The sequence below is a fragment of the Chaetodon auriga genome, chromosome 20 (genome assembly GCF_051107435.1).
Source record: "Chaetodon auriga isolate fChaAug3 chromosome 20, fChaAug3.hap1, whole genome shotgun sequence".
Lineage (NCBI taxonomy): Eukaryota > Metazoa > Chordata > Actinopteri > Chaetodontiformes > Chaetodontidae > Chaetodon > Chaetodon auriga.
In genome coordinates, this window is record NC_135093.1 from 12233436 (window position 1) to 12247566 (window position 14131).

Sequence of the window (14131 nt, forward strand, 5' to 3'; positions counted from 1 at the left end):
CAGACACAATAGACTTTGAGAAAGAAAGAAAGAAAGAAAGAAAGAAAGAAAGAAAGAAAGAAAGAAAGAAAGAAAGAAAGAACATACAAGGAATCTGACTTTCTGCTCTTTCATCATATCGTAGAGTCCCCGTCCAGAGACGATTCATGTGGTTCCACTGGGAGCAGAAACGATACTGTGTACATACTGACTCTGCAATACAGTGCGACAATGTCCCTGACATCAGGTTCACCGTGGTCAGTTTTTCTCATTGTGTCTGAGATGAAGGCACTGGAAGCTCAACGGCAACACGTGACACGAATCCGAGCAGACGTCTGCAGGAGGAGCGAGGCTGAGAGAGCTTCACAGCAGCTTTGTCGCGGTGTTTGTTCAAGTGTTGGGAACATGCTGAAACTTTTGGTACATTCTTCTAATTCTCAAGAGAGGTATAAATCGACACGCTTAAGATATAGCTTAAGATATAAGATATCTTCCAGGAAATGTGTTAGAAGCCCTGAAAAAAGTCTCCAAACACTAAGTCAATAGATAAGCGCTAAGCCTCTGCTTTGCTTTCTGATATCCTACCACTTTTCTTGGTGAGTACAATGTTACTAGAACAGACAGAATGAATGGCCTGGGCTACAAAAATGAAACCCGAGTTGTGACGACATTCAGACACCTTTTTTCTATTTGCTAGAACGGAAAAAGAATTTCACAGTTTTTTTCACAGTCAGATGAGGTGTGCTTCGTACTCAGCGACAGTTATCTGTAACTTCAGATACTCGTTACTTTACAGATTCAGATCAATGCTACAAAACCAACCAATGAATTCTGGTGTGTTATTATGGATAAAGACTACTCAGCAGTTTATATACAATAAAAATAAAGCACACCTTTACCAGCTGCAACACTACAGTAATGCACATATTGATGCATCAATAATTGTGATTCAATAATATACATTTTTTTTTATTGTTTTTTAATTGGTGTAGTAAAATTTGCAAAATCATACTTGTACCCTGTGGTATTTCGACTTTTACTTGAGTAAAACATGAGTATGCAACTTCCACTGCTGCTATATTGTGCTGTATTAAACCAGTCGAAGCATATAAGACATATTCATATATATTTGTTTTTGTGGGTTACTTTTTTAAAGCGCACATGAACTTTACAAAATTCCATGTGCTTTGTATTTTGATGCATTTACAGACAAATATATATAATAGAATATAAGCGAAAGATAAGGGGTGAAAGAAAACTTTTTAAAAGAAAAATCACTCTGAAAACCCAAAATAAAGTGTGGTCAAAGCTAACCTGCTGTGGGCGGGACTTGGGCTGAACCCGCTCTCCCTTCATCCACAAAGCGGGGTCAGGGGCCCCCTTCAGGTCTACAGAGGGCTTTCTGGGATGAACTCAGGGCCATGGGATTATGGAGCTGTGCAGAAAAGCAGAAATTAGCAGTTTTACAGTATAATTAGGCACATTTAGTGCAGCGGGGGGTGACACTTTACCCACCTTTCTGTTGCTGGTGTAACTGGTTTTATCCTCAGCTGTGGATGTCTGAATGGTGGACTGAGCCGTGAAAAAAAAAGGGAGAGAGAGAGAGAGAGAGAGAGAGAGAGAGAGAGAGAGAGAGAGAGAGAGAGAGAGAGAGAGAGAGAGAGCGCTTCCCTGGCAGGCATCATCCCCCTCAGCCAGTCTGACCGCCCACAGTCCGGGGGGAGAAAGAAAGTGCTGCTTTGTGAATGAAGGGAGCGGCAGAGGGCAGAAAACAAACTTTAACAAAATCATTTCCGATTGTAAGACCCAGCCGAGAGGCTTCAGCGACGCAGACGAGCAGCGAGGAAACGCGGTGAGTCCCGAAGCCTTTCGGAGCGCGAGGCTCCGACAGAAAGCACACTGACAGCTTTTTTTTTTTTTTCTTTTCGACGGAAAGATGCATGCATAGCAGCTTAACCGTGACCGGAATAGCTGTCGTGAGATGGGAGGTGATTCCAGGGCAGAATTGAACTCCACAGACTCTTTGTCTTCTTCTAAAGTCCTAAAAACACTGTCTTGCAAAACTAACGCAGCGTCTTAAAGACTCATTTTCAGAGCTAACGTCGAAGATGGGACGCCTTGGGATGAACTGGGATTGATGAATTGCAGCGTGTTTTTTTTTTTTCATTTGGATCTTTAGAAATGTCCCAGCTGCACTTTATTTAACGCGATCTGCCCATTCAGTCGTCTGTTCATTTCACCGCTTCATGCAAACTTTCCATCTGCTTGCCAGTGTGTTTCGCAACATGACATGACTCATGCAGAAGACGTTCATTGCCAGTGTCACCATGAAAAAAAAAAAAAAATAGGCTCATAGAAGACTCATTCATGATATTATGGGGTTTCTCCTCCAAGGGAGTCTGGTCTGGAAGTAGTAAACATAAGGTTTGATCACAGCGCTGTGAGCAGCTTCTGATGCAGTAGCCCATTGCTGATGTTGGTGTTGTCCTATAAATAAAGTAAACCTCAGTGTTAACTCTCAGTCAGTTGTGTTATTTCACTGAGGAATGCAGCTGGTGGTGTTTTTTTTTTTCTTTGCAGAGTCCAGTTGGAAGCTGTGGATCATGGTGGTCAGTGTGGCCTGGCTCTGTCTGCTGGTGGTGGTCAGCGGTGACCCCTGCCTCATCATCAGCGAGATCAACGCCGACAACCCGAGACTGGACACCACTGAGTTTGTGGAGCTGTATCACACCAGCGGGCAGCGGGCTTCGCTGGATGGCTACACCCTTGTGTTCTACAATGGGAATGGAAACGTAGCCTATAAGGTGCTGGACCTGAAAGGCCACAGCACAGACGACAGAGGGTTCTTCCTGGTGGGCTCGGTGGACATGTTGCCCAAACCGGCCATCCTCCTGCCTCCCAACACGGTCCAGAACGGCCCAGACGCCATCGTCCTCTACCACACGTCTGCTGCTCGCTACAGCGAGAAGATGAACGTGTCGGCCCTCGGGCTGGTGGACGCCGTGGTGTACATGACTCGCCGCACTGGGGGCGCAGAGTTCCTCGCCGAAACTCTGACACCAGGGGAGCCGGCCTTCGTGGAGGATGAAACAGCCCTCGAGGGGGACGAGTCGATTGAGAGGTGCCTGCTGTCCGAAGACCGCTGGGGCTTCCAGGTGTCCTCGCCCTCTCCGGGTCAGAGGAACAACTGCACCCCTCCCGCCGCCCCAGCAACCATTCCTGTCATCACTGAGCTGAAGCTGGGGGGAGGCCAGGTGGACGGGTTTGTGGAGCTAACAGAGGCTCCAGCTGCGGGTCCTCTGGTGCTGGTTGTGCTGGATGGGAAAACGGACCGGGTCAGTGTGAGCGTGGACGTGAGCGTAACCAACTCCAGGAATGGTCTGATCTCCATGACCATAGAGAAGAGCTACATGAAAGGTGGGTGTGCTGCTGTGATGTTGCTCTAATTGGATGATGCAGTTTAGCCAAAAACTATGCATGGAAGCTGGATTCTTTCAGGATTTTCATTCATTCATTCACTTTCGTTTTGTTGTAAAGTCCTTGTTCCTGTTATGCTTTCTTCCCAGGAGACGAGTCCGGGGCTGTGGCTATTTACAGTGGCAGAGCCTCAGACTTCCCCGTGGGCAGTCCGCTGAGCCAGATACAGCCACTAGATGCATTTGTGTTTGCGGGACCTGGAAACAAGCCTAGCGCCAACCTCACAGAGACTCTCATCCCAGGCAGGCAGCCCTACCAACTCAGCAACAGGCAAGACACCATAAAAGACACAAGAGAGATTCCCACTGATTTCAAATGAGCAGAGCCCCCGCAGTTTCACTACAGCACGTACAGGAGGCGGAAAGAATCCACCGCAGTTTGACGAGGCTCGTGATTCATTTCGATGTGGCTGCCAGATGTGTTTGTAATGTTCAGCCATTATTTTCGAGGCTACAGTTGTTGTGAAACACGTTCTGTGAAACTTGGGGCCAGCTTGTGACCGCTGTTCCTCTTTGCTAATTTATTCTGTTTGCCGCGTGTCATCGCTGTACAAGAATAGTTACTCCTCGGCTCTCGCTCACTCACTCGCTGTGACTCAAAGACACTTCAGCAGATGTTTGTGTAACAGCAGTCGATTTGAGCAAGCACTTGGCGACAGCGGCGAGGAAGAACGTCCTTGTAACTTAAAGCCTAACTTAAGATAATGGTGTGGTGTCTGTGTTGTCACCTTTTCAGGTGACGGTAAAGATTTGTCACCTGCCCGCTCTTTGTTGGCATCAACCGACCGCATATTTTGCAGATCATCTTAATCTGTGCTTCACTGTCACTTTTGAGATATCCAAAACACTTCCATATGATTGTGTTGCCTTTTTTCGTCAACAGTGTCCTCAGCTTTGGAGGACGACATGAGTTCACTTTAAGCACTTCAGCATTGGCTGTGTAAAACAAACCGGGTGTGGGTTAAGAGCTGGCAGCGAAATATGAATGTGTCATCCACCACTAACCCATCGTAATATTACAACCCTTCAAAATAAAGGTAGATTTGTGAGGGTTGTTTCTTAATGACTTCATTATTTTGTCAGTTTGAGAGAGGGAGGCTTCTATCTGAGCCGCTGTGGTGTGGCCACCTGGGCCAGAGATCCTGGTGTCTTCTGGGAGGCCCCGCAAACTCCAGGACAGCCCAACCAGTGCCCCTGGCCAAAGATCTGCCCTCACAGCATTGGTGAGTGTTTGAATGGATGCGCTTCATGACTTGAATTTCTATGAGATGCTCAGCATTATCAAGATGTGTGTTTTTGATAGAGCTTATGAGATTCAGTCACCTCTGAGGAGAAGGGAAGGGCATTTCAGTCCACTTTTTGTGCATATTTTTGGTCTTGGGTAATATGTTAAACAGCAAAAACATGTTGCTGCTTTTTCTCTGCAGTTTAGTAAGGAAGGGAGTAGCTAACACACGTGTGACTGACAGGTAGTTGTAAGTCTTGCCTGTTGATTGGAGCTATTATTATCCAGCCAAATATTAAAACATATCCGTTTGTTAAAGCTGCCTGCTTATTGCTTAAAGTTTGTACCAACTCTTCAGTTTGCCTCAATGCTAAAAACAGCAGTAATTGACATTATTCTTGGTCTTCATTCAAAGAAATAAGCATGGCATTAGTTAGCGAGGCCATGTTGTACAGAGAAATCTTCGCTGTTTCTGGGTGAATTAATGTTAATGTGACTTATAAAAGGGAAGTTTAAAAGGGCAACGAGAATGCTGAGCTTTCAGGTTTCATCAGGAGTCACCAAAAACACCATCATGTTTAGGAAAGAAGTTAAAACACACACAAAAAACCAAGGGAACCATTTACTGTGTACTGTTGTCAGAATGTGAGCGCAGTCAGCTGATAGTTCAGCTCAGCTACCATCAGTAATCCATGCAAACACACATTATTAGAGTGTAAAGCATTAATCAAACCAATAACTAACCGCTTTCAACGAATATCAGACAACTTTTTTCGTATGGGAAATGAGAGGCAAACGGTTTAAAAAATTACGATTTTTTCACTAAATATGGGCTGGTTGGTGGATCAGATACACGCTGAATTAACCCTCAACTCATAACGTGTCGATCGAGAGTTTGCTGCATCCGTTCATGCATTTTAAGGCAGGGCGCATAGCTGGAACGCCACAGGAAACTGAATGTTACTGAATGCTGTGCAGATAAACGGCAAGTCAGACATCACAGCAGCTTGTAAACTCTATGTATGCTCATAGTTAGCTAACATTATGCTTGTAAGCTAAAAAACACATGTATTAATACTTACACCGTGCAGTATTTAGCTGCTTGTGCTTATCACCTCTATCCACAACTTTGGGCACAACCGCCAGTTAGCTGTGTGGTAAAAGTGGCGTTACAGCCACACCGCGGGGCACATATCGTCGTTTAACTAGAAGATGTGATTTCGAATATCACGCTTGACAAATTGATGCTGTCAGCGAGATGTGGAGATGTGAAGAGACCCTGTGAGGACAGAATATAATACATGGCTGTGACTTAATGATGTGTGAGAACAAGATCATTACATCAGGGCCGTGACTTTAAATGTGTGAGAGCAAGATAATGTGTGGCCGTGAGAGCATTAGGAGTCAGAGAGAGATTGGTAATTCAGCTTCTCTGAATGGATGAACATCTTAAATGCTGACAGCATGCTGACCTCAGGAAAGGTATTGATTTTATCATTAATCGGCGGACGAACTGGGAAACAAAGCAACACCACTAGAACAATTAATGCCAATTTAAGAGCTGGTGGGGGATTTTTCTTCCAAGAAGGAACCTCTATTAAGAGCAAAGAAAGGCGAAAGCAAGCCTCAAAGCAGCTACTTAATGCACGTTTGTGTCTCAGGATCCATATGTCACTGGGTTACACTCGGATAAGACAACCCTTCAAATTAGTCAAACGCACTTGGGAGAGAAAACAAAAGACTGTAGCAGCAGCACTTCAGTCAGAGACACGTCAAGAAAGTCAGATTTTGTGCGAAAGAATCAATAACACCAACGCGTCAGTCACAGAAGTGGGACATTGGCGGGAGGAGGTGGAGGGAGCTGCAGCAGGAAGCGGCGCTGGCATGAGGGAACCGGCAGAGTAATGGTGAGAACTGACAGCCTTATAAAGGCCCCTTAGTGCAATTGTATGAATGTGATTGGTCAGCTGGTCGCCGAAAAAAGGATGATGCATCAATGAGCCAGTGATAGTGGTGACACCGATCAGCTGATGTGAGCATTTCAGTGCTCTGCCTGAAAAAACACAAAGGCCCATTTAAGCCAGTTGTGCAGGGACACAGTTTTCCCAGGCAATGAGGTTTTTACCGACATTATGGGTGCGCTCGCTTTAGGTTTCACCTCCGAACGCAGGGGTTTAGATCCTCTGGCTGGTCATGTGACTGCTCGTTTCTTGCTCCTTTGGGCTTACAATTACATTAGTGAGTACAATGTTATAATGCGAAAATGTAAGAATAAGACCCAGCTGGGATTATGCATTGAGTTTCAGCACCTCTGTCAGGGGACAGCGCCCAAAAGCGTCTCCACATAAATGGCAGTAAAGAAGCCCATGCTGCTCTTCTAATTTTTATATGATACAGTCAAGTGAAGAGCTAAAAGTTTAGATCCCAGGTTTAAACATCCAGTGAGGTTTCACTGTCCCTATCCAGGGACGTCAGATGGCATTTGACCTGAGAATGGACGACAGGCCAGTGTCTGTAAAGTTCTTTAATTAACACTTAATTTGCTTTGTTAAATCCACACAAAAACCAAACTGAAGTAAAGTCAAACTACTCCTTTAACAGCAGCTGATTAATACCTTCCTTCTTGCTTTAGTGATTCCGGGAGGTACAGATTCACCTCCTCACCTCCCACCCTGGGGGAACAGTGACTTCCTGATCAATGAGCTGAACACAGACACACCTGGTGCAGCTGAGGACGGCGAGTACATCGAGCTTTGGCACCCATCGGGACGCCGTGTCTCCCTGCAGGGCATCTGGATACTACTGTTCAGTGCTCACAACAACAAACCCTACAGGGAGATCAGCCTAAGTGGACACTTCACCACCTCTAAGGGCTACTTTCTGCTGGGTAGTGACAGGCTGGTTCCAGCTCCATCGCTCCGTCTGCCCCCAAATACCATCCAGAACGGACCAGATGCTGTGGCGCTCTATCGCAGCCCTTTTGGCCCTCCATCGGCCACCCAGAGGGGGATCCCCACCAAAGGCCTGCTGGATGCCGTGGTGTACCGGCAGAGAGGATCAGATCAGGAGGCGCAGGAGCTGAGTAAAGCTCTGACCCCAGGACAGCTGCCTCTGCTGGAGGATCCAGAGGTTCTGCCTGGTGACGAGGCCCTCAGCCGCTGTCGAGGCCTTTATCCCTATGACCTGTCTGCTTTTTCAGTGAGTACAGAGAGTGAAGCTGAAAGGGAAGCTAGTCAGACCACTGTGAATCTCAAAAATGGCAGAAACATGATGCTGGTGATTGCCTGCAGTTGTGTATTTGCACAGCTAACCAAGTAAACTCTGTGCTTCCCAAAAGTTGAATGAGTCATTCAAATATTGATCTAGTTTTTATTGTTTTTAAGCAGATGCATAACAAAATATGATGCTTTCAGGCTGTTAAAATCCTAAATGTATGAAATGTATCACTACAGGTGGCTCCACCCACCCCTCTGAGAGAGAACAGCTGCCCCCGCCCCCCTCCAGCCCCTGAGGGTGTGGTCATCAGTGAGGTGGCTAGTGGCCATTGGACCAATCACAGCCAGCAGAGAGCATTTGTGGAGCTGCACGGGCCCCCCATGACAGACCTGAGGGGCCTGGTGCTCACTGTGTTTGACCAGGAGCGCAGTGGGACCGTCATTGCCCTCCCTCTGACCAGATCGATTGACCAGGATGGATTTTACATCATCGGAAATGTCACTGGAGCAGGTGAGGACAGTGGGAGACCTTGTTGTTCCAGGATAGATGATAGGCTCTCTCTGCATCCTTTTCCTTGTTTTCTACCTCTTCCCACCATCTGTCACTGTACTTCTTCACCTCCTCTCTCTCCTGCATAGATCAGACTTTCCCGGAGGGCTCCACAGTGCCGGTACGAGGAGCGGTGGTCCTGTGCTATGACCTGTTCAGTGTCTGTAGAGCTGGCACCGCTCTGACCAACTCCAGTCTCAGAGATGTGCTGGTCTTCAGTGAAAACCAGCAGCTGCTTTCCTCACTGTCCACCACTAGAGGGAGACAAGTGATTCCAGCTCTTAGGTAAACACAGAATCACTGAGGACTAAGGTCTGAAACCCAATTAAAGCTATAATCTGGCTGTTGGAAATGTTGTGCAAAGGCCTCTAGCTAATAATTTGAATTGGGTCAAGGCCACCGACCAACTAAGACATTGGTTAAAGCACCTGTTTTTCCTGTGTTATTATGACAGTTGGTTCTTTTTACCAGGGAGGATTACTAATGCAGGGTTTGCTGCACTGCTAGTAACACAGTTTTAGCTGAGAAGGCTGCAAGATCATAGTTATCGGCTCATAGCCTTTAGTTATTGCCAGTGGACCTCCATTAACATTATTATGCAAATGCCACATATTTATAACTCAGGACCTGTCAGACTCCGCTCAGCATATTGGCTCAGGCTTGTTTACTGCACATGTGCTTTACGTTAGTTCATTAAAGCAGTATGAAGCAGAGTCGGGGAAAAAAAACAAAAGAGTGTTATTCCAGGTGGGAATTGTTGGAGGTAAATGGTTCAATCAGCAACAATTTGCTTCTGACAGTCATCTACTAGGTGTCACCTATTGACGGCAGCACTCTTGCTGCAGTCTGCTGCACGGGAGAACTCATAGTGGCTTTGTCAGCATAGTCATATAGTCAGTGGAATCAGTAAGATGACGATCGCAAAATTTAAAAAAAGAGACATCTCTAAGTATAACCCCACACACTGACAGTCTGTTGTGTTTTATGTCATTCTAGAGAGAGTTGCTTTTATGACGTTTTCATTCTCATTGCTACTGTATGTATACTGTGTGTGTATTTTTCTTGCATGCATGTGCAGGTCAGTGGAAGACGGTCCTGTCTCGCTCAGCCGGTGTTCATGCTGTGAGGTGAGGAGCCCCTCCTCCTGGACGAGCTCCTCGCCCACACCTCACAGCACCAACCTCTGTCCGAGCTCCGCCTTCTCGAGTCACATTGACCTCTGCCTCGGGCCCTTGTCCAGTGACTGGCAGGAGCAGTCAGGAGGTGAGGCATTGTAACTGAACACTACTGAAGTGCATAAAAACTGAATGAAATATGGTCTAAAGATAGAGGATGTCATGTGTTGCACAATTTAAAGTAAATATGCCTTCAGAGAAGCTGACGTCCTCCTCCCTGTTCATGCCAGACTGCAGTGGTCTGATCCAGGGGAAGAGAGTGGCTGAGGTGGCCGACTACCTGGAGCAGAAGTGTCACTGCGGTATCTCTGCTTTGTATCTCCAAGGTGAGGCACTTTCACTCAGTTTCAGTTGAAAGCCTAACATCTGGCCGAGAAGTTGCATGCTCGCTGAAGGCATTTCAGTGAGAAATTACGAGAAGATTACGGACCGCTGACTCGGGGGAGCACTTCATTGCTAACAACACAGTGGTGTAGGTCACTGTGTGCATTAAAGCAGAGACCAGATGATTTGATTATGGTGCAGGAAGCTGAGTCTGGGTTTATTTTTAGTGAGAAGGTGCTTTTGACTTACGAAAGCAGCTCTAATGTAACACATATCTGAGTAATGAATCCACCATCGTTACGATGAAATTACTCAAGATCAGCAGCAATGCAAAGCAAGCCCCCTGGAAGTTTATCTTCAGAGGAGGAAATCATTTCATGATAAACAGGCTCAGGTGTGCCTATTTCCTTGTCATTATCAATCCTGCGTCCCTCATACGCACTTATTTTCATGATTTGTGCTCTATAAATGTAAACCACATCTCCTGTTTACAGAATGTATATATATCTACTAAGCTGCAGCACATCCTGAACACTTTCATTCATTGATAATGAAGCATTTCGCTGTGTGTTCACATTTAAGGAGCCAACTTTTCATGCGTGTCTGGGTGGCTGCGAGTGTGGGGCAACATCCAGGCGCTGTCGGACCATCAGAAGGCCCTCATCATCCAGACATCGCACATGAATCCTTCATCTGCTCAGGGAGACGTCTGCTCTGCTCCAACCACGGACCGTTATACAAACACAGGTTAGCAGCGCCTTGACTGCATTACAGTAGCTCCCCGGCACAATGAAGCGTCCGTGCTGCAGATGCTGGGTGTTGTCTACATGTAAAAATTAAAAAAAAAAAAAATCAGATACTAATCAGCTATATTAGTGACAGATTCTCATCAGCTAACAGACACTAATCAGCTAAATCAGTGAATTAATCGAGTGTAGGCTGCTGGAAAAATCCAGCCTCTTCAACCAGCTTAAAAGAATCCCCTCGTGTCTAAATGATCTCATATATTGTAGATTTGATATATAAGAAAGTCTGTGTGTAGACGTGTTGTCCTGGTTACAAGAGACCGCTCCATACTAGGCATGAAAGTGACACCTGGTCGCAGCACATACAGGGCTTAAGTCTAAACTGTGCTCAAGTCATAACCAGTCTGTGACCAGAACCTTAAGGTGGTTGTAACACTCAGTTCTGCGGCTGAAGTGTTAAACCTACGCCTGCACACTGCTGGCGCACCCTGGTGTTTACACGTGTTTGTGTTAGGGTTACCTAGTGCCATTTTCATTGAGTTATTTTCAGCCAATGGCAAAATAACTCTCCCCCTAAAAGCAAAGCAGGACAGAGCAGAAGCACTGGTCATTGGGGTGTGAATTGCCATGTTGTGTCTAAACATGTCAGCTTGTTCAGAGAGTGTGACTGATTTTTTTATCTGACCCTCTCCCAGCATCTACCCTGGGCCTACAGATAGGACTCATAGTAGCAGTGCTCCTGCTGCTGGGACTAGGAGCTGCCCTGTTCACATATTTCTACAGGAGGAGGTGAGGAGTCTTATTATTTGCATATTCTCCTTTTCTGTTGTGCCTTTTTCTTTTCGGGTTGCACACATCTAAATTCTTAGAGGAGGAAATGGAAACCTGCAGGATCCACCTTCAGGCCCTCACTGATTTGTACATCTGTTCTAGGTGGAAGCTGTAGTGTGATCGAGACGGATTGTGTGTGCGTGTTTGTAAATGTTGTCTCTGCTCACAGGCGTCCTCTGGACTATTACACCATGGAGCTGAGCGAACACGCAGAGGGCCTGTCAGACCTATAATCCAGGCTTTGAATCGCCGCGTTTGCTCGTGTGCGTTGGAGGACTTCAGCAGAGAGAGCGAGAGTCGGGGGTCATCGGAAGTCAATTTTACTTTTACTGATCGTGCGGTTGTTTTGAAACGAGTGCCGCCGCAAGTGTCCTTCTCTGTGTCTGTGGGAGATCACCGATGAAATGACTCGTCGTTGTCTGTTAAGAGTGCGTTTGCATGGCAGCGATGACACTTACGACATCAAATCAGGCAACCCATGAGTTGAATTTTAAAAAGCGTAAAGATAATAACATATTTTTGTAAAGGTCAGCGTGCAGCCTTTGCCTGTGAACAGTGCTGGTTACTACTTTTAAAGGAAAAGGAAGAGAAAAGGGAGGATTTTGCTTTTAAATACTTGAGTCCTAAATGGTCATTTTTGTTGACTTGTTCATGTTACTGTGGAAGAAGCCTTTCAATTCTGAAACGTAAACACCCATGCCTTCAACTTACGCAGGAAGCTCTGTCAGTTTAATGACCTTCATCACATTCTCAGCCGGTACTATGGTGTTTTAACTTTATAACCAAGATAATATTTGTCAAGCTCACATTTATGCTTCAACGTGGTCGACTTCCTGCTTTGTAACAGTCCATTTTAGACTCTTGTCACTCAAGGGCTTGATTGTCTTTTTAAATGTGAATGTCTTTAGCTAACTTGTGATGAGTGTCTGTAACCACTTCCGTGTGCTTACTGAAAGCAAACTGTTTACATTTTCTTGATCTGGAAATTAGAAGAAGGGACGTGATGTGGGAAACATTTATTGGATGAAGAGTTTTTGTTTTAGGAAATGAGAGACTGCTTGGTGTTAAGAAAATCCTTTTTTGTGGCTCAGAAACCTCTACTGTGCCTTTACTTGCGTGTTATTTGATCAGCTGATTCCTCGTTTATTTGAGGGAACGTACAGCCATCTCTGCTGCAGCCATAAGTGTAAATACTATGGATATGATGTTAGTATTCTCAGGGGGGGAGCAGTTATCGCAAATCTGAAATGATAACTTATTGTAGAAATGCAGAAACTCACAGGGGTCAGAGCAAAAACGTCATAGTTTGAGCTTAATTTGAAAAATGCCATGAAATACACGTCCAAGCTTGGATATGCTCCATTTTTAATATAGTTGATCTGCCGCTTACCTCGTAATGTTGCCTTACTCACCTGTTCATCAGGACTTCACTGTTTGTTTGCTTTAATGACCTTGGTAAGGAGATTTCCCTTCCTCAGCGCCAATTTCCTCAATATTGACAATTATTAATACACATCTGTCCAGCGAAATTAACCATATCAAGGCAGATTCGTTTTTTCTAAATTAAGGCCTTTTTTTTAGCTTTTAAAATGAGCCAAAATGATATTTTCCTCCCTTGAAATGATGTTATATAATGTTCAGAAAATGTATTTTATTGTGAAATTCTATATCAGCTGCCCAAGCAATGCATTGGCATGCAAATGTGAGATATTTTTGTCCTGAGGAAGCGAGACAATGCTGAAAATACAATTTAATGTAACTCTTCTGTTCACAGCACTTGTTCAACATTCATCCCTATATATACTGTATATCCAAGGCACTGACAACAATCACAAGAAGTGGACAAGGATTACAAATAGTCTAGTTGGACAAATAGTCTCAGTTGCTCACAGATCAGGCACAGCAGCATTTAAACCCAATACGACTGTAAGAGAAGCCAGACACGGTCAAATCTTTTCACGGAGACACTGAAAGTCTGCGTACATGCAGCAAATATTCATGGCGTACAGCAGAAGATGTCACAGAAAACACTGGAAAGAAAACTTTGAATCATCTGCATCCCAGGTCATAATCTAAAAGCTGTCTTTCCAGTGTCCACTGTTTTATTTTTCCTTCCAATGTCATGCACATGTAGCAGGTTTGAAATAAAAATACTTCCACAAATGTGCAATCAAGTTTCACCGTTGTTTTTCAGCCTGCTGTGTGTCTTGCTCTGTCACTGCTCTCACCACTTTCTGTCTCTCTCTCGGGTACATTCATATTCATATGCAATCATCTTTGTGCTGGGTCGTGCCTACCTACCATGTATAATAATAAAAGTAATATATATGAGATGAGAATCCGATCTTTTGTACTTTCTAATGAGAAACTCTTGATTAGTTCACGTGTCTCCTGTCTGCGGTAGTCTTTGCTGACGCGTTTGCAACCTGCAGCTCTTTGCATTTCCCTTTGACAAGCTGTAACCTCAGTAATCATGTCATTACCCTCTTTGCAGCTCTAATTTCTGCAGCAACTGCATAGTTGATTGGTAGCTCTAAATAGAAGCGACTGAAGTGGGGTTAAACATTCAGGCCTTGGACGATGTCACATTGTAAGCACAATGGCAAGTTT

General features: G+C 45.1%; 1 protein-coding gene across 1 annotated transcript; it reads left to right on the plus strand.

Moving 5' to 3' along the window:
• The first annotated feature begins 1698 nt into the window (after window positions 1-1698).
• Window positions 1699-13857, plus strand: LOC143339535 (uncharacterized). Its single transcript, XM_076760829.1, has 12 exons — window positions 1699-1831; window positions 2560-3396; window positions 3546-3726; window positions 4539-4678; window positions 7313-7878; window positions 8133-8406; window positions 8535-8730; window positions 9524-9708; window positions 9851-9946; window positions 10527-10691; window positions 11386-11479; window positions 11691-13857. Exons 2-12 carry the CDS (start codon window positions 2583-2585, stop codon window positions 11752-11754), a joined length of 2775 nt encoding a protein of 924 aa, XP_076616944.1. The 5' UTR covers window positions 1699-1831; window positions 2560-2582; the 3' UTR covers window positions 11755-13857.
• Window positions 13858-14131: the final 274 nt, after the last annotated feature.